Here is a 27476-nt window from a genome sequence, read left to right as displayed (position 1 = left end):
ACGAGTTAAATCTGGAAAAATAATGTTTTTTTCGAAAAGAATTAATAAACTTTATTTTTTAATTCAGTAAATAATTGTAATTGAAAATAATTCGTTTAAAAGAAAATATGTCATTTTTGGTTCTTTACATGACGATATTTTTTCTTCTTTTTTAAAATCATTTTAGAATTTTCCTAAATTCAACGCGAACAACGTCACGTTCCATGGATCTCCGAGCCCTCGTGCCTATATTGCACCCAGACACTCAATTTTTTTTCTACTTAAAACTAAAATTATAACATTTTTGATATTAAATAATAATTAAATACAATAATCAATAAGCTAATCAATCAATCAATTAAATAGTAACAAGTTATTATTCGAAGAAAAAAATTAATATTTCCGTCAATTCAATTTTTTTTGCTTGTAACAAATTATAATTTATTTAATTCATTACTTTTATCTTTATATTGAGTCATCTGTCATTTGAAACAAACGTTACCTCGTTTTAAATAAATGACAATTTTTTTTTTACGAACAGCCACCGTTTGAATGAAAACACCACATGGCATAACTTTAGAAGTTTATTTCTAAAAAATACCCCTTGCCGTTCGAAACAAGAATGTAGTCTATTATAGGGAACGTAGTAGTGTTCGTGTCAAGGCGTGGTGGGGGTACTTTTTAGAAGGTTTTTTCTTGATAAAAACAATCTATCGTTCGACACAAAACGCCATCTGGATGTAATAAACAAATTTCGTTTCATTCAAGACTTTTTTCTTTCTCTTTACAAAACAATTATAATTTATAAAAAAAAAATTATTTCTTTTTTCAAAAATGTTTTTGCCAAGCAGTTTATTTCTATTATCGAGAATAATTCTTCTTTTTTTCGTCAAAAAATTTTCTGAGTGTAAAACTTTGTTCAGACGCGGTGTAGATTTTTTCTCTTTATAATCGAGCTGAATTTTCAATCCATGTTAGATATCTGTCACTAGCATTATTTCGTATATCATCAAAGTTTATGTGTCTGGCGTTGAAGTCACTTGCTATCAGTAGTAGTTATTTTAATCATTTAGTTCAAGGCTGATAAATAGTTAATTTAGATATGTGATGGATATGTCTCTATTGTTATTTGTTGCACCTAGGCCGATTATGTATAAATTATTTTGTTCTAAGGTGGTAAGTTTTATTATTGTATACCCTAGAATTTTTTTAGGGAATTTTAATTTCCTATTGTTTTCGCTTTTCATCTGGACCCCCCCCCCCCAACCATGGTAGACCCCCCCCTCTCTTATAATTATGGGAAAATATCAAGGAAATATCAGTAAATATCAAGGAAAACTTACTGAATATAAAGAAAAATACGATAAATATGGAAAATATCAGTAAATATGAAGGAAAAATCACTGAATATGAAGAAAAATACGATACATATGGGAAAATATCAGTAACTGTAAAGAAAAATGTAGAAAAAATATCGAAGAAAAATCAGTGAATATAAAGAAAAAAACGATAAAAATGGGAAAATATCAGTGAATATAAAAGAAAATATAGAAAAGTGACTGAATATAAAGAAAAAAAAGATAGTCAAGTTCCCCAAGGTGCACCCTAAGTGTTCCGTAGAATTTTTTTTTTTTTTTTTGCTGTTTACAAAAATATTGTAAAAAAACAGTTTGAGACACTACATATCGTTAAATAAAAAAAAAAATAAACGATCGAAAAATTTGAAAAAAATATCGTAGAGTCTACAGACGAAGCGTCGTCGATTAAAACATTGCCGGAATTGATCGGTCAATATTTGGAATTGCGCCATATCCAAGAATGGGCATATTAAATCTAATAAGGCCCAAAAAGTAAAAAAAAATATCATGTCTGTTTTTGCGAAAAAAAAAAAACCTAAATTTGTTTTAACATCGACTAACTCGGTTCAGCGGTTCAAAAAATATCGCGAAAAAACAATTTGTGACACTACATACCGTTGAATAAAAAAAAAAATAAACGACTGAAAAATTCGAAAAAAATATTGTAGACTCTACAAATGAAGCGTCGTCGATTAAAACATTGACGGAATTGATCGGTCAATATTTGAAATTGGGCCATGTCCAAAAATGGGCATATTAAATCTAATAAGGCCTAAAAAGTAAAAAAAAATATCATATCTGTTTTTGGAAAAAAAAAAAACCTAAATTTGTTTTAACATTAACTAATTCGGTTCAGCGGTTCAAAAAATATTGTAAAAAAACAGTTTGTGACACTACATATCGTTGAATAAAAAAAAAAATAAACGACCGAAAAATTTGAAAAAAATATCGTAGAGTCTACAGATGAAGCGTCGTCGATTAAAACATTGCCGGAATTGATCGGTCAATATTTGGAATTGGGCAATGTCCAAAAATGGGCATATTCAATCTAATAAGGTCCAAAAAGTAAAAAAAAATATCATGTCTGTTTTTGGAAAAAAAAAAAAACCTAAATTTGTTTCAACATCGACTAGTTCGGTCCAGCGGTTCAAAAAATATCGCGAAAAAACAATTTGTGACACTACATATCGTTGAATAAAAAAAAAAAATAAACGACCGAAAAATTTGAAAAAAATATCGTAGAGTCTACAGATGAAGCGTCGTCGATTAAAACATTACCGGAATTGATCCGTCAATATTTGGAATTGGGCCATGTCCAAAAATGGGCATATTAAATCCAAAAAGGCCCCAAAATTGGAAATAAATATGACCATTGCTTTTGGCCAAAATAAAGAAAATGAGCATCTCACAAGCCAATTCGATTCAGGACTTCTCGTTTTATCTCAAAATAACAAAAAGTCACAGAAAAGCGAAAACACAAGTGTCCTACGGAACACTAAAAACGATAAATAAGGGAACATATCAATTATGCCCCCCCCCCCCCCCAAAAAAAAATTCCCTTAATTAATCTCAACACGATGAATATGGAAAATGAAGAAAAATATAGGAAAATAAAGAATATATAAACGAATAAACAAAAATATAGAAAAATCACTGAATATAAAGAAAAATACGATAATTATAGGAAAATATTAGGAAAATATCGATAAACAAAAAAGAAAAGTATAGCAAAATATCATGGAAAAATCATCATGGAAAAAAATTTAATAGTAATAATGACATTATTTAGATATCATCGCAATCATAATAGCAATAAATAAAGTGGAATTTATATATGCAATGTCAGGACGGTTATTAAAATAAAGAACAATAACATTAGCAGACGACAGTGATTATGAAGTAAAATAAAATTTAAATGAAAAAAAGTTTGATTAAACTAAATAAAGATAATAAATTTACCAAAGAAAATATATTTTAGATTGAACTAACTATATGGAATGAAAAGGCAGAAAATTTCTAGGGAAAAAAGGGTGATGTGATAGTATTAAAGGAATTGAAAATAAATGAATATAAAAAAATTAAAAATATAATGACGACTTCAGCAACAACTAAAACGTTAAATCCTGATTCAACCGAGAGAAAAAAGTAAATAGAATAAAAACAATCGAACTCGACAATTTTGTAATAAATATTTAACATTGACACGCTAAAATCATAGTACAACAAAATGAATAAAAACAGAGAGTTTAAAAAGTTAGAAGAAAGCGATTCTGGGCATGGAGATGACCCATTAGAAGGAACAAGCAAAATGAATGAAACTTAAATAAATTTTAGCTGTAACAATAATCATTGTAACAATAGAGAATGAAATAAATTTGTAGTCACGAATTTTAATATATATTAAAGAAGAAATTAAAATTCCCCCCGCAGGGAAGGCACAGTTGCTTCAGCAACTGTATGATCATTTTTTAGTTTCATGATTGTTGTACCTATTTCAGCTTTTTCTTTAATTTCATTTAAGGTCCCTTTATCGGCATAATTATCTTGGATACCTTTTGATAGAAGTGTTCTTAGTTTAAGTTCATTGGGTGTGAATGTGAAGAATCCGATGTTAGCTACGGTGTAATGTAGACGAAGCAATCATGCGGTAATCGACATCAATTCTTGAGCTACATATTTTCCTTAGCTACTGCTTGTCCTTAGTAATTCAATTTGTAAGAATAAATTGCATATCAAGAGACTCGGTAGAGTCTCGCCTCAATTTTTAAAAAGCGAGACTCTTTACCGGGTATAAGTATTTTAAGTCAGTGGTCTGTGACGTCGTCGTTTTTAATTTATCAAATGACGTTCTAATTATTTGTTAAAAAATAAAAATAAAAATAGTTTCACTATGTATATCGATGCCTCTCTTTCCAATAAGCCTACTCTCAATTTTTTCCAACAAATAATAAAAAAGATATAAGAGTCAGTAAAAGCCAGGTATTAAATCTTACTAAAAAATAAATTTTCAAGCTGAAATGTCTAATTTCTTCGGATACGTTGCGCATACCCCGCGCCTATCCCTACTCCTGAATTTTTTTTATATATGTGTGTATGCAGCCGCATGTGTTAGTTATTTATCATTGATGGTATAGCAGAATTCGTTTCTTTTTCCTTTTATTCAAAGCGTACATATATAGTATATATACATGTTTAAATTTTTATATTCCAGAAAATTAGTATTCGATTATTATTTATTATTTATTATGGTATTCACGGTCAATTTAAAGTAGACGAATTACAAATATAATTTATTATTAATTTAAACAAAATAAGTGAAATAAAAACAAAACATAAATTACAATTAATGTCGCCAAAAAGCCTCAATTTTTAAATACCTGTCTATTCATCATACCTTTAATAATCAAAAGACGTAAAATATCCAAAAGAATGTCAAAATTTTGAAGTATAAAGTTGAATAATTTGCTGGATAAAAAAAAATTTAAAAAAAAATTAGGCGCTATTTCGATACATGGTATAATAATAATATAATAAATAATAAAAACTGCAGCGCCTAATTTTTTTTTAAATTTTTTTTTATCCAGCAAATTATTCAACTTTATACTTCAAAATTTTGACATTCTTTTGGATATTTTACGTCTTTTGATTATTAAAGGTATGATGAATAGACAGGTATTTAAAAATTGAGGCTTTTTGGCGACATTAATTGTAATTTATGTTTTGTTTTTATATTTTATTTTTTAAATAAATAAAATACTAAGGACAAACGGTAGTCAAAGAAAAGCGATGTAGCTCAGAAATAGACGTACATTACTACATCATTTTTTCAGCTACATTAATTCATTAGCCATTTGCCAAAATGAATAAAAATACTTCAGGCAAATGGCTGAGGGATTGCTGTCACTGAAAAAATTATAAAGAAAAAGTTAATTATATATTAAAATAAAAAAAAAATTAGGAAAAATAAAAAAAGGAGATGTCACTCCGGAATTAATGTAGATTTCAATTTATTGTGGCTAAGGAATTAATGTAGCTAAAAATTTTGTGTTGTAATCTACATTAATTCCTTAGCTATATTTGCCAAAATAAATTGGAATACTTTTTACTTTTTTCGAGAAAAAAAAAAAAAAACTTCAAAATTCAACAAAAAATTCGGGATTTTTTTCTCGAAAACCATTATTAAAAGAAAAAAAAAACCTAACACCGTCACTAGCTTTTCTCGAAGCGCATGATATGAACCTAATACAAAACCTCTATCTTATAACAAAAGTTACACTCAGAGAAGGATTTGTTAACAGTTAACATATCCTGTTTAATGTTAACATATGCCATGTTTAAATGGGTGGTGGCTGATAAGTTTACATCAAAGATATATATATTAACATTTAACATACGTATCTTAATAGTTAATGTGCGTATGTTAACTATATTAAGATATCTGTAATTGACACAATTTGAAGTTTAGGTTGATAGTTGAGGACATTTACGTATGTAAATATGAAAATCTAATGTAAAATGATTAATGAAGAATGAATTTACAAAAAAACTCATTTTAAATAAATTTATGACAACACGAGTACATATTATATTATATTACAATTAGAATAGTATCACAATATAATTTCAAAAAAAAAGATTACAAGAAGTAGACTGATATGCGCAGGCGCATCAAAATATTTGACCGCGTAAAGATACGTATGTTAACTATAAACATACGTATGTTAACAGTTGAGATATCTATGTTTATTGTTAATATATATATATCTTAACATTAGACTTTTGTATGTTTAATGTAAACATATTGGTATGTTAACTGTAAACATATCCTTCTCTGAGTGTATGGCTCGCGAAAAAAAAAAATGGCCTAATAAATAAGTCCCCTGGTAGAAATAATCTTTCCGGATTTTCTCCGGATTTCTCCGGATTTTCTACGCAATTGAGACTTCTTTTCTCAGAAAAAATTTCTTTTTTTTTTTTCGTATGTAAACTTTTATTTCTACTTTTTCTTATTAATTTTTCCATTTTTTTGTGTTTTTTTTTAAAGTCAAAATTCCGGAAAAAATCCGGAGATATTATAGAAATAGTCTGGAGATTACTCCGTAAATATCTCCGGAAGTCTCAATCACGTAGAAAATCCGGAGAAATCGGGAGAGATCCGGAGAAATCCGGAGAAATTATTTCTACCAGGGTCACCATAGAATTGAAATAAAATGTTCATAAGGTTCAAAAAAGAGCCTTGAAAGACTCTATTCAATATCTTATTCTTGAATATCTTATTATAAACAATTTTCACTGCTGAACACTGCTGAAATGCACATTAATTATTAACATTTAACCGGACAGCTGTTGGCGATGCGGCACTCATACCGAAAGATCCCGAGATCTCCGCGCAATATTGTAACCGGTCTTCTGACTTGCACGGCAAGAACCATTGGCCAAGGTTTGCAACGAGGATTTCTCACCATCCTTCTCCAAATAACCGGGGGAGCCATGTTGTTTATCTCAGAAGCCAACAGCCGCGGGATAACGAGAACAAAACGTAAACCTAACTCAGTCTCAGAGTGGCGCGGTCCACCTGATAGGATTATGAAATACGTAACCATACTGTCTATATCACATAGCAACTATATAGTCCACTCAAACCACACAGTTGGAGTCGATTTTTGACAAAATTAGGGAAAAAAATCACACTTACTAATTCGGGGGTGGGGAATTTGAGGGTGGTAATGAAAAGTAGCTGAAAATTTTTTTAAAGATAAAAAAAAAACAAAAAGGGTTAAAAATGGGTGTTTTTTGGGAATATCGCGGAAAGTAAGGGTTTTCGGGAAAAATAGTTTTAATTAAAGTTGTTCAGAAAAAAATTAGCTTCAATTGAGTTGTCGGGGATTTTTCGCGTATTTCAAAAGGTTAAGCGGGAAATCGCGATTGAAAATATTAATAAAAATACCTCTGGTTGATCGGGAAAAGGGGACGCGGATTCTCTTTTACCTCTCATTCGTAGCTCATCGCAGACCCAAAATCCAAGAATTTAAAATAAAATAATAATTTAAAATGAAAAAAAATATTATAATATTTTAAAATTAAAAAGTGCGATTGGGCTTTAAATTGTTTATAAAAAATTTTGTTTATAACAATAGCATCAATTTAAATAATTTTGCTAGAAATTTCAGAAAAAATAAAAAAGTTTCATGCGAGGGGGAAGTCACTCCAAAATTTAGTGTACACCAGATTACAGATTACCAGTAATCATGTAATCTTTCCAATGATTACACAAGATTACTTTTTTTGTAATCACGAAGAATCCCAGTAATTTTTTATGATTACACTTAAAATTCAAAGATTTCAAAAAGATTACACGAGATTATTGAAGATTACACCAGATTACAGATTACCTGTAATCATGCAATATTCCTAATGATTACACAAGATTACTTTTTTTTTTGGTAATCACAGATTCCCTGTAATCTTTTATGATTACACTTACAATTCAAAGAAGAAAAAAAAATAATGAAAAACTAACTAAAAAAAAAAAAAAAAAATTAGTATACTATACATGTGCATGTATACACGCGCATGCGCGATTTTCAGACAGAGAAGGGAAGATTACTGAGATTTTCTGTAATCATGTCAAGATTACAAGAAGTTTCCGCAGATTAAAGATATACGACTTAAGATTACTGGTGATTACATAAAATTTTTGAAGATTATTGATGATTATAAAAGATTACAAGAGTACCTTAGATTACATCGATTACACGATTTTTTCGTAATCATTTCTGTAAGATTACAAGAGATTATTGAAGATTCTTCTCCCGATGTACACCAGATTACACAAGTGACTTCCCCCTCGGTTTCATGTAAAAAAAAAAAAAAATTTTTTTTTTTTGTTTAATTAATAAATAAATAATTGAAATTTATAAATAAATAATTTAATATATATAAGCGTAAACGCCAATTACGTGGCAGTTATTGTATGGGGCATTTTATCAAAATTGGAATTTTTTTTTTTTTGGTTTATTTTTTTAGTATTTCGTCGGTAAATGAAAATATATAGAAAAATCATTTTTCGTGTATAATTTCCTCAGCTTTTCAAAAAAAATATCACTTTTTTTTTTGACCTTTATAATACTTTTAAAATACAGTTTTTCACAAAAAAAAGTTTTATTTGCGTTGCGCCAAAATTGACATGTTTAAAAATATTTTTTTCGGAAAGCTGAGAAAAATTTTACATTGCCAAAATAATCGATGAAAAAATAAAAAAAAATACGTAAATGTATTTTATCGAGGACTATAATCTGTCAAAATTTTAAGAAGTTTTGAGGATGGGTCACTCAAGCCGACGTCTAGATTTGGCGTTTCTGCTCATATATATATATATATACATTTATAATTATACTTATAAATATATTTTCTCGTATTCCCTAGCGGAAGAGTCATTAATGAAATGGGCGCTTACTCAATAGCAGATTAATAGCAAGTCAATAGCAAAAAGAATTATGGATTACAAAGGCTCTTCATTATACTAAACATATCAATAATTGATCTACATAAATTAAGGAAAAAATTAACAATGTTTCTATCACATTATTATAGCGTGATTCGATGTCATTTCTCAATAATCATAGCGAAGAATGATGTTAAATTTTTTTAGGTTATGTCCGAGCTGTCATTCGTTGTTATCTGAGTTTTGGTAATTTATGGAAACTTACTGCGAGAATAAATCGACATGACACATCCACTCAATAGCTAGTCAATAGCTAGTTAATAGCAAAAAAAAAAAGTCAAAAATACGTTATTTATCATTGTTATTGTGTATTGTTGTTTAATTGTTTATTCTATTGTTTTTTTAAAAGTTTTCAACAACAATACATAAAATTTAAAAAAAAAAAAATTTTTTTTTTTCGTATAAATTCGTCCAACATCTAGTCAATAGCAAGTCAACAGCAGATCAATAGCAAATTCGTAGCAACTCAATAGCTAGTCAATAGCTAGTTAATAGCAAAAAAAAAAAAAATCCAAAATACGTTATTTATCATTGTTATTGTGTATTGTTGTTGTTTGATTGTTTATTATATTGTTTATTTAAAAGTTTGTGACAACAATACATGAAATTGAAAAAAAAAAAAATTTCATGTATTGTTGTTGAAATCTTTAAATAAAAAACAATACAATAAACAATTAAACAACAACAACAATGATAAATTTTGAACTTGCTAACGCTATTGACTTCTTCTGTGCTTCTGCTAATGATCTGTTGCACTTTTGAATTTTATGTATTGTCGTCAAAAACTTTGAAAAACAATATAATAATAAACAACAACAACCACAATAACAATGATAAATAACGTATTTTATTCTGCTATTAACTAGCTATTGACTAGCTATTGAGTTGCTACGAATTTGCTATTGATCTGCTGTTGACTGGCTATTGACTAGATGTTGGACGAATTTATACGAAAAAAAATTTTTTTTTTTTTTAAATTTTATGTATTGTTGTCAAAAACTTTGAAAAAAACAATATAATAAACAATTTAACAACAACAATACACATTAACAATGATAAATAAATCAGCTATTGACTAGCTATTGAGTGGATGTTTCATGTCATTTTATTCTCGCGATAAGTTTCTATAAATTACCAAAACTCAGATAACAACGAATGTTAGCTCGGACATAACCTAAAAAAATTTAACATCATTCTTTGCTATGATTATTGAGAAATGACATCGAATCACGCTATAATAATGTGATAGAAACATTGTTAATTTTTTCCTTAATTTATGTAGATCAATTTAATATGTTTAGTGTAATGTAGAGCCTTTGTAATCCATAATTCTTTTTGCTATTGACTTGATATTAATCTGCTATTGAGTAAGCGCCCATTTCATTAACAAGTCGCTATTAAGCTGTTGTTGAGTGTTCCGCTAGGGTTAGCAATGATACAATAAGTAAACAAAGTAAAAAAAATTCAATAATTCAGCCGTTCTTTTTATTTTAATTAATAAATCGAATTGAACTTTCAACATAGTTTTTTAGTTTCAATACGTTTTTTATAGTTTAATACTTTTTTTATACATTTATTGTACTTCTATACAAATTTTATACTTTTTCAGTACTAGTTCTTTTTATCCCGGCTTTACTCACACACATACAAGGATAGTATATGATTTTTCGACCAGTAGCATTACAAAACTTCTGTGACAAGAGTGAATTATACTCTTACGGTCAATACACAGATATTTGTATGATTATGTGACAAAGAATCATCTTTCAGGCAACTGCGCAACTTCTTTCGTTAAAAGCAAATGCAATTACTTATTGTTTTTTTTTCTCTGATTTCTATTGTAGAGACAATTTACTCTGATACTTCAAGCAAAAGATGATCCACATGGTGGTATTATTGACGAAGCAAGCTACAGTGGAATCGTTTTACCAGGACCAACGTGGCATACTCTGAATCATCAGGGGCGGAACGCACAACTTGCTTATCGCGTTAGAGTACAATGTGATGATCATTATTACAATGCAACATGTACAAAATTTTGCCGTTCAAGAGACGATATATTTGGTCATTATACATGTGATAACAATGGTGATAAAGTCTGCATACAAGGATGGAGAGGCAATGACTGTGGAACAGGTAAGAGTGGTCACCTTATTTTATGTTTTATCATACTTTTCTAATGCAGGCATAGTTACTATTCAGTCGATGAAAAATGAACCTAAAATATAATATTTATAGTTTATTTACATATTGTTAAGACACATTACTTCCACCTAAATTATCTTTTATTATTATTAATTTGTGAAATTTAAAATTACAAAATTATGAGTTTGTGACATGTACTGTTATAGCCGTCAATAGTGTTATTCCATAGAAACTTACTCGAGGGGCTATTCATTAGTTAAGTCATCGTTTTACTCTAAGTGTAGTTATGTTGTAGTAGCATGTAGTATGGTGTAGTAGTTCGTAGTAGTATGTAGTAGTTCGTAGTTACACCTAGTGTAACCGCGATAGACGATAATCACGATACGATACGATACGATAATCACGATTGACGATAGGATGCCTGGTGAACATAATTTTGACAAAATTTGGCAAAATTAGTCAAGATTTGCCAAAATTAGTTATAGTTTGCCAAAATCTCCAATTTTTGTCAAATTTTGGCAATATTTGTCAAATTTCGACAATTATAATAATTTATATTTTTTTGAAAAATTTTGAATACATTCGACGAAAAAAATTTGTCAAAATTAGACAAATTTTGTCAAATTTTCTCAAACTTTGCCAAATTTTTTTTAAACCGTTAATTTAGAAGAAACTTTATGAATTTGATAATTTTTTGAAATTTATCTATAAAACGGATGATATCGTCGGATTGTTACCATCTTTGCTATACTGATGATACATATTAATCAAATAGTAGAAAATAGAGAATAATACATTGATGAATGTTTCTCGCATGCAGGCATGTAATGTTCTGTTAGTATATTAAGAAAATTGCGTATAACTCGGAAATTGCGTACATAATATAATTATGCAGACAACATAACTAGGTTTTTTTTTTTTCAATTCAAATAATTTTAGCAAATAATTGACAAAATTGCCCTTAATTGAGGTTCCTGATCCATATATGATTTAATAATAACACGTTAATGTGAAATATTCTGTAGTTATAGGATTAATGTTTATAGAGAAATATGTTTGAAAAGAAAACACAATAATATTAACAATTTCCCGAAAAATTTTATTTTATATAGCTAGATTTAAAGCTGCTTATGATCCAGGCAAGTTCTGTTTTAAATGGGCATTTTAAAAAATTTTACCCGATTTTGACGAAAAAATTATTCTAAGGGTATTTTGACCTCCCGATTTCAATAAAAATATCAAAAAAATTCTATCCCCCCGGGAAAGGGTTAAAAAAAATTAATTAAAATTAAAATAATCAATTTCGCGATTCCTGTTAGAATTAGAAAAAAAAGTTTCAAGTAAAAGTTGTAGAGAATAATTTTTTAGGGGGGGTAAGTCAAATAAGTTTTTTTTTTTTAACCATCCGTTTTCGAGTAATTAATTTTTAAAGTTTTATATTTTTTGATTAACGCGTTTCCCCTCACGAGCCCCCACTCAAAACTCTCCTGTGCGACCGCGATAGATATATAAAAAAGTGAGATAGTTTTATTTCGACCCGACGCTATCCGACGCTTCTCGACTGTACCCGACTTGACGCACACACACACTCACAGCTGTTGTATTTACACGCACCGTGAAAGTATTAGTGACATAAACTTTTCAATTCGAATTCTCTCAATTCTCGCGTCGCCGACTCGGAATAACAACAAAAGCAATTGTTAATAAAAAAAGAATCTTAACAAATAGCCCCACCATTCAAAAATGCATCGATTTTGAAAATTTTTTTTTCGTCATATTATAAATTAAATAAACTATCGTATGCGCGTAATAAAATTGCTATTTCTATTTTCTCGCGGACCGTAATTATTTTTGGGGGAAAAGGGGTGGTTTTTTCGTGAAAATGCCCTGCAACGAAATTAAAGTACTACAATTAAAGGAAATTTTCCCGTTTTTATTTTATTTTTCGGTCCATTATTAAAAAAGTTATTCGATATTTCACGGACAAAAATATTTTTTTTTTTATTCTTTTCGCGACGCGTAATTATTTTTGGGGGAAAAGGGGTGGTTTTTTCGTGAAAATGCCCTTCAACGAAATTAATGTACTACAAATAAAGAAAATTTTCCCGTTTTTATTTTTTTTTTCCGTCCATTATTAAAAAAGTTATTCGTGATTTCTCCGGCGAAAATATTTTTTTTTCTATTCTTTTCGCGACGCGTAATTACTTTTGGTGGAAAAAGGGGGGTTATTTCGCGAAAATGCCCTACAACGAAATCAATGTACTACAATTAAAGAAAATTTTCCCGTTTTTATTTTATTTTTCGGTCAATTATTTAAAGAGTTATTCGATATTTCTCCGACAAAAATATTTTATTTTCAATTCTTTTCGCGACGCGTAATTATTTTTGGGGGAAAAGGGGTGGTTATTTCGCGAAAATGCCCTACAACGAAATCAATGTACTACAATTAAAGAAAATTTTCCCGTTTTTATTTTATTTTTCGGTCAATTGTTTAAAGAGTTATTCGATATTTCTCCGATAAAAATATTTTATTTTCAATTCTTTTCGTGACGCGTAATTACTTTTGGTGGAAAAAGGGGGGTTATTTCGCGAAAATGCCCACAACGAAATCAATGTACTACAATTAAAGAAAATTTTCCCGTTTTTATTTTATTTTTCGGTCAATTATTTAAAGAGTTATTCGATATTTCTCCGATAAAAATATTTTATTTTCAATTCTTTTCGCGACGCGTAATTAATAATAGTAAGTAATAAATAATTAATATTTGCATAAATAAATAAAATTCTTTAAATGATTGAATTTTTTTCTTTTTTTTATTTTTGTAAATATCTATTGTTAATAAGGAAAGACAAAAATTCATTTATTCTATAAGAATCTACACATTTTCTACTTTATATCACAATTTTTTTATTGTTAATATCCCAAGATTGAATTGTTTAAATAATTCAACAACAAAAAAAAAGTGTATAAATTTGATAATTTTTAGTTGTTGAATTGTTTAAACAACTGAATCTTGGAATATTAACAATAAAAAAAATTGTAATATATATAAGTAATAAAATTTATTTATTTAATAAAAAAAAATTATTTATTTATATAAAATAAAATAAAAACAGGAAAATTTTTTTCGGTTTATGTACATTAATTTCGATATATAGCATTTTCGCAAAATAACCACCCCTTTTCCCCCAAAAATAATTACGCGTCGCGAAAAGAATTGAAAATAAAATATTTTTATCGGAGAAATATCGAATAACTCTTTAAATAATTGACCGAAAAAAAAAATAAAAACGGGAAAATTTTCGTAGTAATTGCCTACAGCATTGCCAAAATAACCCCCCCTGCAAAGTAATTACGCGTCGAAAATAGAAAAAATATTTTCGCCGGAGAAATCAACTTTTTAATAATGGACGGAAAAAAAAACAAAAATTTCTTTTGTTGTTCATTGATTTCGGTAATTTTGTAATTGTGATTACTTTTTTATAGTTTAACACAGAATCTTAATTAATGTTTATTTTACTTAGATTAATGGAATTTGAGATAGAACTTCATGAGACACTTTAAAAAATTCATATTGTTGAATTCAACTTGTTGAATTTGGCGCAGATTCATCATGATAAAAATCCATTATTAGAAGCATCATATTTACAAGTGAGCTGCTACTAGAGGCTTTTTTGAGTGAGCGTAAAGAAGGTAAAGTATGACCAATTTACATACGAGTGCTACTGCAATACAAACTGCGCACATGGATTTTATTTTCTTTTTTGGGAAAAAATGTTTCTCTCATATTTTTTTCGTCTGAAAGATGTTAATTGTAATAAATAACAATAACAAATGAATAAAATTTGCTGGTTCAATTTTATGCGGGTATTCTTGTAAATTTGAACTTGTTGAAAATTTTGAATTGTTTTGAACTTAAAAAACTAACCCATTGGAAAATATTTATTATTCATTGTCTTCCATTGAAAACACAACTTTTGGAAGAGAAAACTTACAAAAAAAAAGAATTATTCAACCGAAAATGGAAAACAGTGAATTTCTTTGTCATGCAGTTCTTGATTGATGTTTCAATCATAATAACTTTTTCATTTTTTTTTCAAGTCTAAATGTTTTTTTTGAGTAGATTATTATTCAAATAATTATATTTCCAGTGGGTTAATTTTTTTAAGTTTTATATGAGCTTGGACTTGTTTTTTTTTTTTTCAATTGTGATTTTCGTTACAAGTTTCAATCTCAAAATATCACCTTAAAAAAATTGACCTACAAAAAATCGTTCATTAATTATTGTTCATCATTACAAAATATAACCTCCGGCTTAAAGAAAATATCGAAAAAAAACTATTTACTAAAAAACAAAAACCCAAGTGTGCATTTTATATTGTGTGAGCGCTCAAATGTATGATTGTTCGGCTATACTTTATTGCTCGTACTCAAAAAATTGGATGTTTTAGAGCACTACACTCATTGAATGATTAGGTCCTTACCCACAAGTACAGGAGACAACATATTACAAGATATGAGACAAAAATGACATTGAATATCATAATTCTTTTACTGTTTTGTAAAAAAAATTTGCTACTAGTAGTATTTTAGATTTTATATTTGAATAAATTCATTCATGAACATATTAACGTATAAATACGATTCCATATGTATTTAAATTATGATTTCTATCCCGTCATCAAACAATAACAGAAATTATTTTCTTGTTATGAAGAAATATGAATACATTCAATCAAAGTCATTTTCAGTTACTTTACCTATATCTTTCAATTTAATAAGAGAAAAAAAAGGTCAAGCCACTGTCTGGTAAATATATCTTTTCTTTAGTTATCCTCTACATAAGTTGTGGGCTTTTTGATCGGTTAATAAATGGAACCATATTTTATGACACTAAGGCAGTGGGAATATTATATGGAATTTTCTTTATGTATTATATCCACTGCTCTCATGTCATGGAGGTATTTTAGTATTACATTTTTGAACTGATTCCTGGAGCATGATAAGTCTGTACACTGCTTGCAAAGTTTACTCAGAATGTGAAACGAAATACTTCTTACTGTTTTCTTTTGTCTTTCAGCTGTTTGTAAAGAAGGATGTCATCCAATTCATGGTCACTGCAATGTGAGTGGCGAATGTAAATGTCGCCATGGATGGCGAGGTGACTATTGTGATCAGTGTACACCATATCCTGGGTGCAAACATGGTTATTGTAATGGCTCAAGTTGGCAATGCATTTGTGATACCAATTGGGGTGGTATACTTTGTGATCAAGATTTGAATTATTGTGGTACTCATGAACCATGTCAAAATGGAGGTACATGTGAAAATACAGCACCAGATCAATACAGATGTACATGTCGAGATGGTTTTTCTGGACCAACATGTGAAAAAGTTGATAATCCATGTGCAACTAATCCATGTTTAAATGGCGCTACTTGTCGAGAAAGTGGAGAAATCGCTGAATGCGAATGTTCGCCTGGTTTTTCTGGTCTACTTTGTGCCATTGATATTGACGAGTGTGCATCACAACCATGTCAAAATGGTGGAATATGTATCGACAGTAAAAATGAATTTTCATGTAAATGCCCCTCATCATGGCAAGGTACACTTTGTCAATTTGATGTTGACGAGTGTGCTCTTAAAGAATCACCATGTAAAAATTCCATTACATGTGTTAATCTCGCTGGTGACTACAGGTATAAATTGGTTTTGATGATTTCTTATTCAACAGAATAACAATCAAATATTACAGTGTTCTTTATTATTATCTTGCAGGTGTCGATGTAGAAGTGGCTTTACCGGTAAAAATTGTACAAAAAATATCAATGATTGTGTTGGGCAATGTAAACATGGATCTTTATGTATTGATCTTGTAAATGATTATCACTGCTCTTGTACACCAGGATACTCTGGTAAAGATTGTGATGTTGATATCGATGAGTGTGCGTCAAAGCCATGTCAGAACGGTGGTGATTGTCGAGACTTAGTTAACGCATATGAATGTGTTTGTCCAGTTGGATATACAGGATTTCAATGTGAAATTGATCGTGATCATTGTAGTCCAAATCCTTGTAAAAATACAGCTCCTTGTTTCAACACTCAAACTGATTTTTACTGTCACTGTCCTGAACAATGGCAAGGAAAAAATTGTTCTGAGGCAGTACTTCAAAATACTCAATATACATTTGATAATAGTAACCTTGGATGTGGTAGTGAGGGTACAACTTGCGGTGGGCGTGGAAGGTGCAGTGGTAGTGTTTGCATATGTGATCCTGGATACACTGGTCAACATTGTCACGAAAATATCAATGATTGTCAAGGTAATCCATGTCTCAATGGCGGCACTTGTGTTGATCTTGTTAATTCTTTCCAGTGTATATGCAGAGAAGGATGGGCAGGAGATCTCTGTGACGAAGGTATTCAGAATTTTCCAAGTCTAATTCAATCAATTCTTCATTCATTCGAAAAATCTTAATTTTTTATTGTTGTTCTATTAGATGTAGACGAGTGTTCAAACTTACCTTGTCGAAACAATGGTACGTGTATAGACGGCCTTGCTGATTTTTTATGTACTTGTCGTGGAGGATGGAAAGGGAAAACTTGTACTCTTCGTGGTGGTCACTGTGAGCCAGGAACATGCAGACACGGTGGTACTTGTGAAGACCAAGGAAATGGTTTTATCTGTCATTGCCCACCAGACTGGGAAGGTGCAGCATGTCACATCGCATCACCATCATGTGCAAGTAATCCCTGTGAAAATGGTGCAACTTGCGTGAATACTGCTGACGGTGGTTATCGTTGTATTTGTCGTGAAGGATTCGAGGGGCCAAATTGCCGACGTGATGTTGATGATTGTAAACTACTCCCTTGTTTGAACGGTGGTCATTGTGTTGACGGTGTCAATTGGTTCAGATGTGAATGTGCTCCTGGTTTTACTGGTCCAGATTGTCGTATCAATGTCAACGAATGTGCAAGTGATCCTTGTACTGGTGGATCTACATGCAATGATGGTATTGCAAGTTACTTCTGTGTTTGTCCACCAGGTAGAAGAGGTGTACATTGTGAAATCATAATATCTAAAAATATAGGTTGTATTTCAACGAACTGGGATGATGATTGCAATGTATGTGAATGTAGAAATAGTAAAAATCAGTGCAGTAATGTTTGGTGTGGACAGGGTAATTGTCTAAACGGTACATCATGTTTGGCACATGAAGTTTGTGTACCATCACCAGGTGAAAGTTGTTTATTACCACCATGTTTACCTTGGGGTGAATGTCGACCGATTGAAACTGGTAGAAGAGTTGGTCCACCAGCAATACCAGCACCGCTATCATGTTGGCCTGGTCAAGCAACACCAGGTCCAACATGTTCACGTTTGACAATAATCCTTAGAAGAGATACATTACCACCTGGTACATCTGTTGAAATATTATGTCGACGACTAAGAAGGTTTTTAGCCGATCCAAGAAGACTACAATCAGTTGTTTTACTTTGTGACACTAAACCTGGTGACAATGACACTGTTGAAGTGACAATATTTTCTGAAGCTGCTGCTGACGCTGCCAGAGACCTCGGCGAATCTCTGAGTCGACCGATGGGTAGACCCTTTGCTCTGGCATCAGTAGTGGAAGTAAAGGTTGAAACTGCTCTACTTACAAACCCGAATAATGGCTCTAATGGATCAGGAAATAGCTATATTGCATTACTTGGCAGTGCCATTATTACTTTACTTATTTTTGCTTTTACTGGCATACTTTGGTTTCTAAGATCTAGACAAAACTCTGGACTAACTGCAACATCAACTAGTGAAACAGCACTACATCGGCATCGTGGTGATCTGGATGAAAAATCAAATAATTTACAGAATGAAGAAAATTTACGTAGATATGCTAACCCATTGAAAGATCAAGATTTGGGTGAATCGAGAGTATCAGTCGTTAGACCATTATCGGCTGTATCACTTGGTTCTATCCCAAACACTGAAGAAAGTCTGGAAATGGTTTCTGAAGAAAGGAGACACCGTTTACCACCACTTTATAAACCGACGAATACTGAAGCGAGGAATAATACAGCAAGTTTCAATTATCAAGAAAGTCTTCATAAGCCATACACAAAGCCACGACTTCAAGAACCATTATACTCGCATCAGCAACCTGGTACCAGTACACAACTTGGGCCGAGACAGGTTTTAACAGTACATGTTTAGAGAAATAACGAACGAGTAATCTATAATACTTTAAATTAAAATAAAGCAACTAGTTGAACATTTGAAAAACGACGTCAAATATAAACATTAATGAATGATAGTGTGTTATCGCAACTTATTATTATTGAAAAGAGAGAAGAATAAATACGAAAAGAATTTCAATAATTATAAAAATATAAACCTAATCATAAAATGTATATTTTAGTAGATTATATGGTTGTATGTCGCATAACTCTGGTTAATTTTTTTATTCATTTTTTTGGATTGACATTCTAAATATAGAAAATAATATATTGCTTTGTGTATATTTACATACATGGCATGAATTTTTTTTTTGTTTTCAACCAAAACATATGTGAAAGAAAAAACAAAAAAATATAAAATGCAGGACAGGCTCACGTCTATTCAAATGTTCTTCTTACATTAAACTAGCGAAAAAGAAAAATATCTCAAGACTTGAAAATTAATTTGATCTGTTCTAATCAATGATAATGATGATAATGCGTTGCTATTCTTGTACATATGTACATAATTTGTACTTATTTATCTTTTTAAGTCTTTTATTTTTATTAAGAAAATGATAAAACTAAGAAACGCATCATTGCTTGTATATGATAAGCTATCACTGTTTGATTTATACGTTTTATTAATTTTTCATTTAGTTTTAATTTTTCTTTAAAAAAAATTTGGAATGTTCATAGTAATAAGTATCATAATATACGATTATTCCATTAGATTGTAATAAAAAAAAAAACACATCGTATGATAATATGAATAAGAAACTTATTGAAATTACTTATAGAAATATGTAATGCAAGACTCCACAAACATTCCTAGAAAACGACATGATAATCATGTTGCACAATATCATACACCATGATACATACATATTATACTGATTTTTGAAATTTTTTTACTTTGTTATGATGATTTTGTATAAGTATAAATATATAAGTGATATGTATGTGATGTAATGTTAATAAGTAGGGAATTTTTCCACCCCAGGTAGGAGTTCTCGGGCTTGAACAACTGTGCCAGGCTTGTGCGAGGGTCGTGTATCAAGCCTTGGGAGCACAGGCTTGACACAAGCTTGTGCCCATTGTTTTCCCCGGCCTCACACGAGCCTTGTTAACACAGGCTTGACACAAGACTGACCCCGTTGTTTTCAACCGGCCTCACACAAGCCTCAATGATCCAAGCCTGTGTCAAGCCTGTGTTTTTTGTTTTCCCCGGCTTCACACGAGCCGTGTGTCAAGCCCGTTTTACCAAGCCTCACACGGGACTTGACTTGTGCATATATTCAATTAAAAAAAAAAAATTAATTAATTAGATCTATAAATTGTAAATAGACATTTTAAATAAAAATTATTAGGTTTTGACTACCGTACTAGGCTTTTACAAGGACTGTGTATTGACTCTCGAATAAATTCATTCATATAAAAAATTTTGACTGACTCTTTCATGAATCCCCCGTGGTCGACTTGATAGAGCATTGGAGTTCCACTTGAGAGACCTAGGATCGATCCCCCGTTACGCCGTTTATTTTCGTTCATATAATCATCGTTAATTCAAATTGTATCGCGTAAGAAATAATAATGTCAAATTAATAAATTAATAGAAATTGTTTATTTATATTTTTTTATAATTTTTTTTGCAAGCCGGTGTCAAGCCTGGGAACACAAGACTGTGTCGAGCCTGGGAACACAAGCCTGTGTCAAGCCCGATACACTAGTCCGACACCAGCAAATACATCGTGAACATTCCAGACTTGACACAGGCTTGTGTCTCAGGCCCGACACAGGCCCGAGAGCCGGGTAATCAGGCTTGTCCCAGGCTTGTGCCCGTCGTCACTTCCTACCTGGGACTCTATGCAATATTTGCGCAACAAACATGAAAAACAAAAAAAACTAAAAAAAAGAATAGTTAGACGTTACTGAATGATCTTACATGTGCATACATGGCGATAAATGCGTCGAAAATCTTAAGCAAATTCTTTATTTACTAACATTATGAAAATACTGATTCTAACATAAAATTGAAAAAAACAGGTATCAGTGAGCAAAAATTAAAAAGGAACAAAATCAGATTTTGAGTTTCGAGGCAATCGAACCATTGGACAACTGTACATAAATTCTATATCCAATTATTAATAATTATTACAACTTATTATCGATAATTTCGATTTTTGTTTTTTTTTTAAACATTTTATATGGAAAAAGTGCAATTCAAAGGTCTTGCTTCAAACCGTTGCCAAGATTGAGGTTCATAAGAAGAAATAAAAGAAAAAAAAATAAAACGAAAATTTGTCTATGAATACAGTGGGCCTATGCAATGATAATCATTATCAAAAATCTTTTATAACTTGGAAAAATATTTTAAGGTTTGATACCCGAAAATCACTAACTGATTGAAAATTTTATGATGATTCTACTTTATGAATAAATATAACATAATTACAAGTACATATAAATGGAGTTTCATTATCGACATCGCCTCCATTTCATGTCATCGAAATATAAATAGAATACCCTTGGCTGCACCTCAGTCACGATATGTATCTTGCTATTCACTAGAAACTTGTATTTCCTGCTTCCTTGACTCGTTGCTAACTTCACGAAGCATTTCTTTTCAGTCATATGTGCCTTCACAATACTATACTTGATTTGCGTTTATTAGTCGTAAATGATATCGTTTTTTAGTGTTCCGTAGGACACTTATGTTTTCGGTTTTCTTGTGACTTTTTGTTATTTCTCGATAATGAGTCTCTCTGCCTCTTTAAGTTTGAAAAAAAAAAGAGAAAAGACGGGAGTGCGTGAACCTAGCCTGCATAAGTCCTAGAAAAATTTTCTAGGATACTCATTAGAAGCGTCTCAATTGGTACTATTTTGTACGGTAATTGTTTTAATTTTTATCTCAAAATTAAATAGTGGAGGAAGGGTTAAAAATCTACTTTTTTTTTAGATGGTTTAGGGGGAAAAAAAAAATCAATGGAAACACAGAATAATTCGTACTAATTTGTACCACCAAGCCCGAAATTTGTAACTCAAAAATAACAACAAAAAAAAAATATTTACTCCAAAATGTTTCTATACTGCTTCCAAAAATAAATATTTTTAAATAATTTTTTTTTTATTTTAAATACAACTCACTCTTTACTTTGGAAAAAAAACATCAAAATATGTTGATTATTAAAGCAGATATGCAATTGCCAATTAACATTTTGGATTAAATGGTTTTTTTTTTGTTGTTATTTTTTACACGGAGAGAATTTTTTATTTTTTTTTACGAAAAAAACATAGCAAATTTTACAATGGCCCATAGCTGAGCTGCGCCATCTATCGGTTTCATGATATTTTCATATGGGCCATAGCAAAATATCGTGTGGGCGTGGCTATTTTTTTTTTTTGTGTACCATAGTAATTTTTGTTATGGTCAAACGCAAAATTTATTCCATTTATTGAAAATATTATAAAATTTTTTTTTTTTATTGTCAATATCTATAATTTATTTATTTGTTTTTTTTTTATTTCTTTTTATTTTATTTTATTTTATTTCATTTATTAACCTAAACCAGGGTTTGAACCCCAAACCTTCCGAACAGAATTCCTACGCGTTATCCGCTGCGCCACAACAACATTTACAAAAGCTAACATTTGTTTGTTTTTCATTAACAACTTAAACATAAGCAAAGACACGCCTGCGCAGTCGGCTAAAAAGTGGGGGTGGTTGATATTTCTGAGTCTGTCATTGCTTTTGCTATGGCCCATTGTAATTTTAACCATGTTGCTTTGTATATATCAGTGACACCTATAGGATTTCTGAGAGAATTAAATTTTTACTATGGCACATTGTAAATTTTCAGAGGATCATTTTAATTTTGTCCACAGCAACAACGTAAAATTTTATGAATAACAAAGCAAAAAAAAAAATAAATATATTTTGCTATGGTACAATGTAATTTTTAGGCTAGATTATTTTAACTTATAAATTTGGCCTCAGTAAAAATTTCATAATGCGTTGTAATTTTTTTTCTGAACATAGCAAAAAAAAAAAACATTATATAAATTGCTATGGTACATTTCAATTTTTCAAAGCAAAAATTGTTTTCTTTTGTTAACATGATAGTAAATATTTTAATAGTCAGAAGATAGACCCTCAATGATATGGCGCCATAGCAAAATTTGCTGAAAATTTTTCTCCGTGTAGGTGCAAATTATTATGCGTTTGTAATAATTTTTTTTTCCCCCCTAATTCATCAAAAAAAAAAAGTAGATTTTTAAACCTCTCTCCACCCTTTAATTTTGAGTTACAAATTAAAACATTTACGGTACAAAATAGTACAAATTAAGACGCTTCTAATAAGTATCCTAGAAAATTTTTCTAGAACGTAGAGCATGGTTAATTTACGCACCTAAAAAAAAGACGAAAAAACAGGATAATAACTTTATTTTATTATTAACACAACAAAAATAGAATGTTTGACCCTACAGCAACCGTTGCCAACCACAATATTATAAAATTAACAAAAATAAAAAAATTTAGAAAAAACAGACGAAGAAACAGAATAATATATTTATTTTATTAATTAAAATAAAGAGAGAGAAAAAAAGAATATTAATCTAGGGAAACAAACAACCAATCACAGAAGAAAGAACCGCCGTTACTTTTCTTATTTTTATAATAGGAGAAAATGAAAGTTCTGGATCGAATTGGCTTTTGAGATGTTCATTATGCTCCATTTTTTTTTCCCAAAAGCAATCATCATATTTATTTTTTATTTTTGGGCCTTATTAGATTTAAAACTTCTGTTTTCTCACAGCACCCAATTGTAAATATTGACTGATCAATTCCCGCAAAGTTTCAATCGACGACGATTCATTAGTAGACTTTGAGATATTTTTTTCAAATTATTATTGGCTCGACGAAGTCGGGTGTTGCCGACATTCACGAAGACTAAACATGTCAATCGGTATTGTAGTATAGTTATTTTTCATGAGCGTATGAATGAGTCTAATAAATAGTATAAATAAGTTATAAAAATATTTATTTTTGAATGTTTCAAACTTTCATATTTAACATAAACTCTCAAGTTTGGGTGTGTAGTTTTTACATATTCTTGAGGAATATTAATAACAAAATGATAACCAGAATCCTTAATATCATATATGAAATCAAGTGTTAATTTAATGGTTTCTGATTTTTTCAATGCTCAACAAATACTCATAATTGTTGTAACCTGAAAAATAAAAGAATAAAAATCATTTCTTGTTAAATATCAGAATTGTTAATAATTATTTTAATATTTTTAACTATCAATATTATTTCAAGTTATTTTATTTATTTTTTTATTTATTCATTCATTCAAAAAATAAATTTTAAGTTATAAAAAATATTATAGTTTCAGTTTCAATAATTTTATTATTACCTTAACTCCCAACCATTGATGATTTGGTGCATTTGTGAAAAAATCAGCTATATTTTTATCAGTAAAAACAGGTGCTCGTTTACCCTGATAAAAATAATTCGGTGGATTATGTCATAATATGCCATAAAATGACAGGAAAATTATGGCATATTATGACATAATCTGACATCTTCTGTCATTATTACTTCCCAGAATTTGTCGGAAAATGCCGGAATTTCTAAGGTTATTTGGACTTCCGACAAATTCCGACAAATTCTGACAAGATTTTTTTTGGAAGATTATTACATAATCCGCCAACTTTTATGTCATGTTATGGCATCTGACGAATTTCTGATATTTATTAAACATAATTATTTACGTATTTTTCATTTTTACTTCTTTCAAACAATTACGGAAAAAATTGATTATTTAAATTTTTTTATTATTATATCGTCATATTTTTTGAATATGAATATGATAGATCCGTATCGTATATATAAAAACTAGTTTTGAGATGACCACATGCGAGAAATTTCAAATAATAATGTACCAGAACAAATGTAAAAAAAATGGTATCACTTAAAACATTTCTTGCGTAATAATTTAATGACAAAGTCACATAATTAAAACAACGACGTGATCGAGAAGAAAATATTATGTTCTAAATAAATTATTATCAAAAAGATTTTACTAACATCTAAAAAATATGACGAAATATGCCATTTTCTGGTAAATGAATTTCGTCGGAATATGTCAGATTATGCATGGAGAGAATTTTTTTGTGAAATTTACCAAAAAAAATATTAATTTTTACATGGTCACCACGACAGTTGGGATCGAAGTGCCAACAATGTAATTTAATAAGGAGAACTTGTTAATTTCTGTGTATACATTAGAATTTTCACAGAGTAACATGTAAAAATAAAACGGATGTTATATTTTTGAAATGTTTTCTTTTTCACATATAATAGCACAATGTAAAATTAAAATGTATTTTAATAAGTTTTTTTAAGGGTGACCATGTAAAAATAAAATGAAATTTTTAGTTTTTTTTTTACCAATGCTAAATAAACAAAAAAAAAAAAAATAGTATTATACATATTGTTCATTGTTTTTTTTTTTTTTTGTGATGGCTGTCCCGACCGGGATTTGAACCTGTGACCTACCTAAACCTATGGAACCTATATTCTAAACCGAGTGCCTTATCCCCTAAGCTATCGCGCGCTATTGTGAAAGGTATAAAATTTTAATCCTTATTAAGAATGATCTTCACTGAATACAAGAGAAGAAGTTTTTTTTATTAATAAGGATACTAAATCGAAACATAATATAATAAAAAAAAAAAGATAGTCAAGTTCCCAAAGGTGCACCCTAAGTGTTCCGTAGGATTTTGTATTTTTTTTCTTGCTGTTTACAAAAATATTGTAAAAAAACAGTTTGTAACACTACATATCGTTGAATAAAAAAAAAAATAAACGACCGAAAAATTAAAAAAAAATATCGTAGAGTCTTCAGATGAAGCGTCGTCGATTAAAACATTGCCGGAATTGATTGGTCAATATTTGGAATTGGGCCATGTCCAAAAATGAGCATATTAAATCTAATAAGGCCCAATAAATAAAAAAAAATATCATGTCTGTTTTTGGAAAAAAAAAAACCTAAATTTGTTTTAACATCGACTAATTCGGTTCAGCGGTTCAAAAAATATTGTAAAAAAACAGTTTGTGACACTACATATCGTTGAATAAAAAAAAAAATAAACGACCAAAAAATTTTAAAAAAATATCGTAGAGTCTACAGATGAAGCGTCGTCGATTAAAACATTGCCGGAATTGATCGGTCAATATTTGGAATTGGGCCATGTCCAAAAATGGGCATATTAAATCTAATAAGGCCCAAAAAATAAAAAAAAATATCATGTCTGTTTTTGGAAAAAAAAAAAAAACTTAAATTTGTTTTAACATCGACTAATTCGGTTCTGCGGTTAAAAAAATATTGTAAAAAAACAGTTTGTGACACTACATATCGCTGAATAAAAAAAAAAATAAACGACCGAAAAATTTGAAAAAAATATCGTAGAGTCTACAGATGAAGCGTCGTCGATTAAAACATTGCCGGAATTGATCGGTCAATATTTGGAATTTGGCCATGTCCAAAAATGGGCATATCAAATTCAATAAGGCCCCAAAATTAAAAATAAACAGACCATTGCTTTTGGCCAAAAAAAATAAAGAAAATGAGCATCTCACAAGCCAATTCGATTCAGGACTTCTCGTTTTATCTCAAAATAACAAAAAGTCACAGAAAAGCGAAAACATAAGTGTCCTACGGAACACTGAAAATATGTAGCGTGTAAAAATAGATACACACATATTGTAAATAAAATATATGTATATATATATTGGTGCCTCCGTGACGCCAGTATAATTTTGTATTTTCATCGATGTATAATGTATGTTGTAATGTGTGTCGGCGTGCGTAGAGACGACGTAGAAAAATATAAACGGCACTTCTTGTCCGGCCACCAAACTAAACGGTGCGTCCGAAAAACATTGAGGATATTAATTAAAAATTGTATTGGTGATTTGGCTCTGCCATATCACAACTAGTAAAATATATACATATTGTGGCTTGTTAAATTATCATATCAATAATTATAAAATTTAGTTGTGAGCTTTTACAATTGGCTTCCAACTAGCAGCTCAAACCACGAGGTGAGAAAATAAAATAAAATAAAAAAAAAAAAAAAGAGTAATCTGGTATATAAAATTGATAAATGTATAAAATATATCATTAAATTAAAAATATAAAAATTGTTAAGAGAGAATTTTCGCATATAAATTAAAAGAAAATCAACAAATTTTGTGAGCAAA

General features: G+C 29.8%; 1 protein-coding gene across 6 annotated transcripts in view; it reads left to right on the top strand.

The window, feature by feature from the left end:
* The window catches only part of LOC122855049 (protein jagged-1b), a 97066-nt gene extending 75491 nt beyond the window's left edge, over positions 1-21575 (top strand). For all 6 annotated transcript variants that reach the window (XM_044156174.1, XM_044156173.1, XM_044156172.1 and 3 more), the window contains 4 exons: positions 10686-10977; positions 16068-16686; positions 16766-17406; positions 17488-21575. In XM_044156174.1, the coding sequence (XP_044012109.1) occupies positions 10686-10977; positions 16068-16686; positions 16766-17406; positions 17488-19199 (3264 nt within the window). In that variant the 3' untranslated portion in view covers positions 19200-21575. The remainder of the gene's footprint in view (positions 1-10685; positions 10978-16067; positions 16687-16765; positions 17407-17487) is intronic.
* The last annotated feature ends 5901 nt before the right edge of the window (positions 21576-27476 follow it).

This window comes from Aphidius gifuensis, linkage group LG4 (assembly GCF_014905175.1).
Source record: "Aphidius gifuensis isolate YNYX2018 linkage group LG4, ASM1490517v1, whole genome shotgun sequence".
In the NCBI taxonomy this organism is placed as follows: domain Eukaryota; kingdom Metazoa; phylum Arthropoda; class Insecta; order Hymenoptera; family Braconidae; genus Aphidius; species Aphidius gifuensis.
Note: the sequence above shows the minus strand (reverse complement) of the source record. Positions and strands in the feature narration are given on the sequence as shown.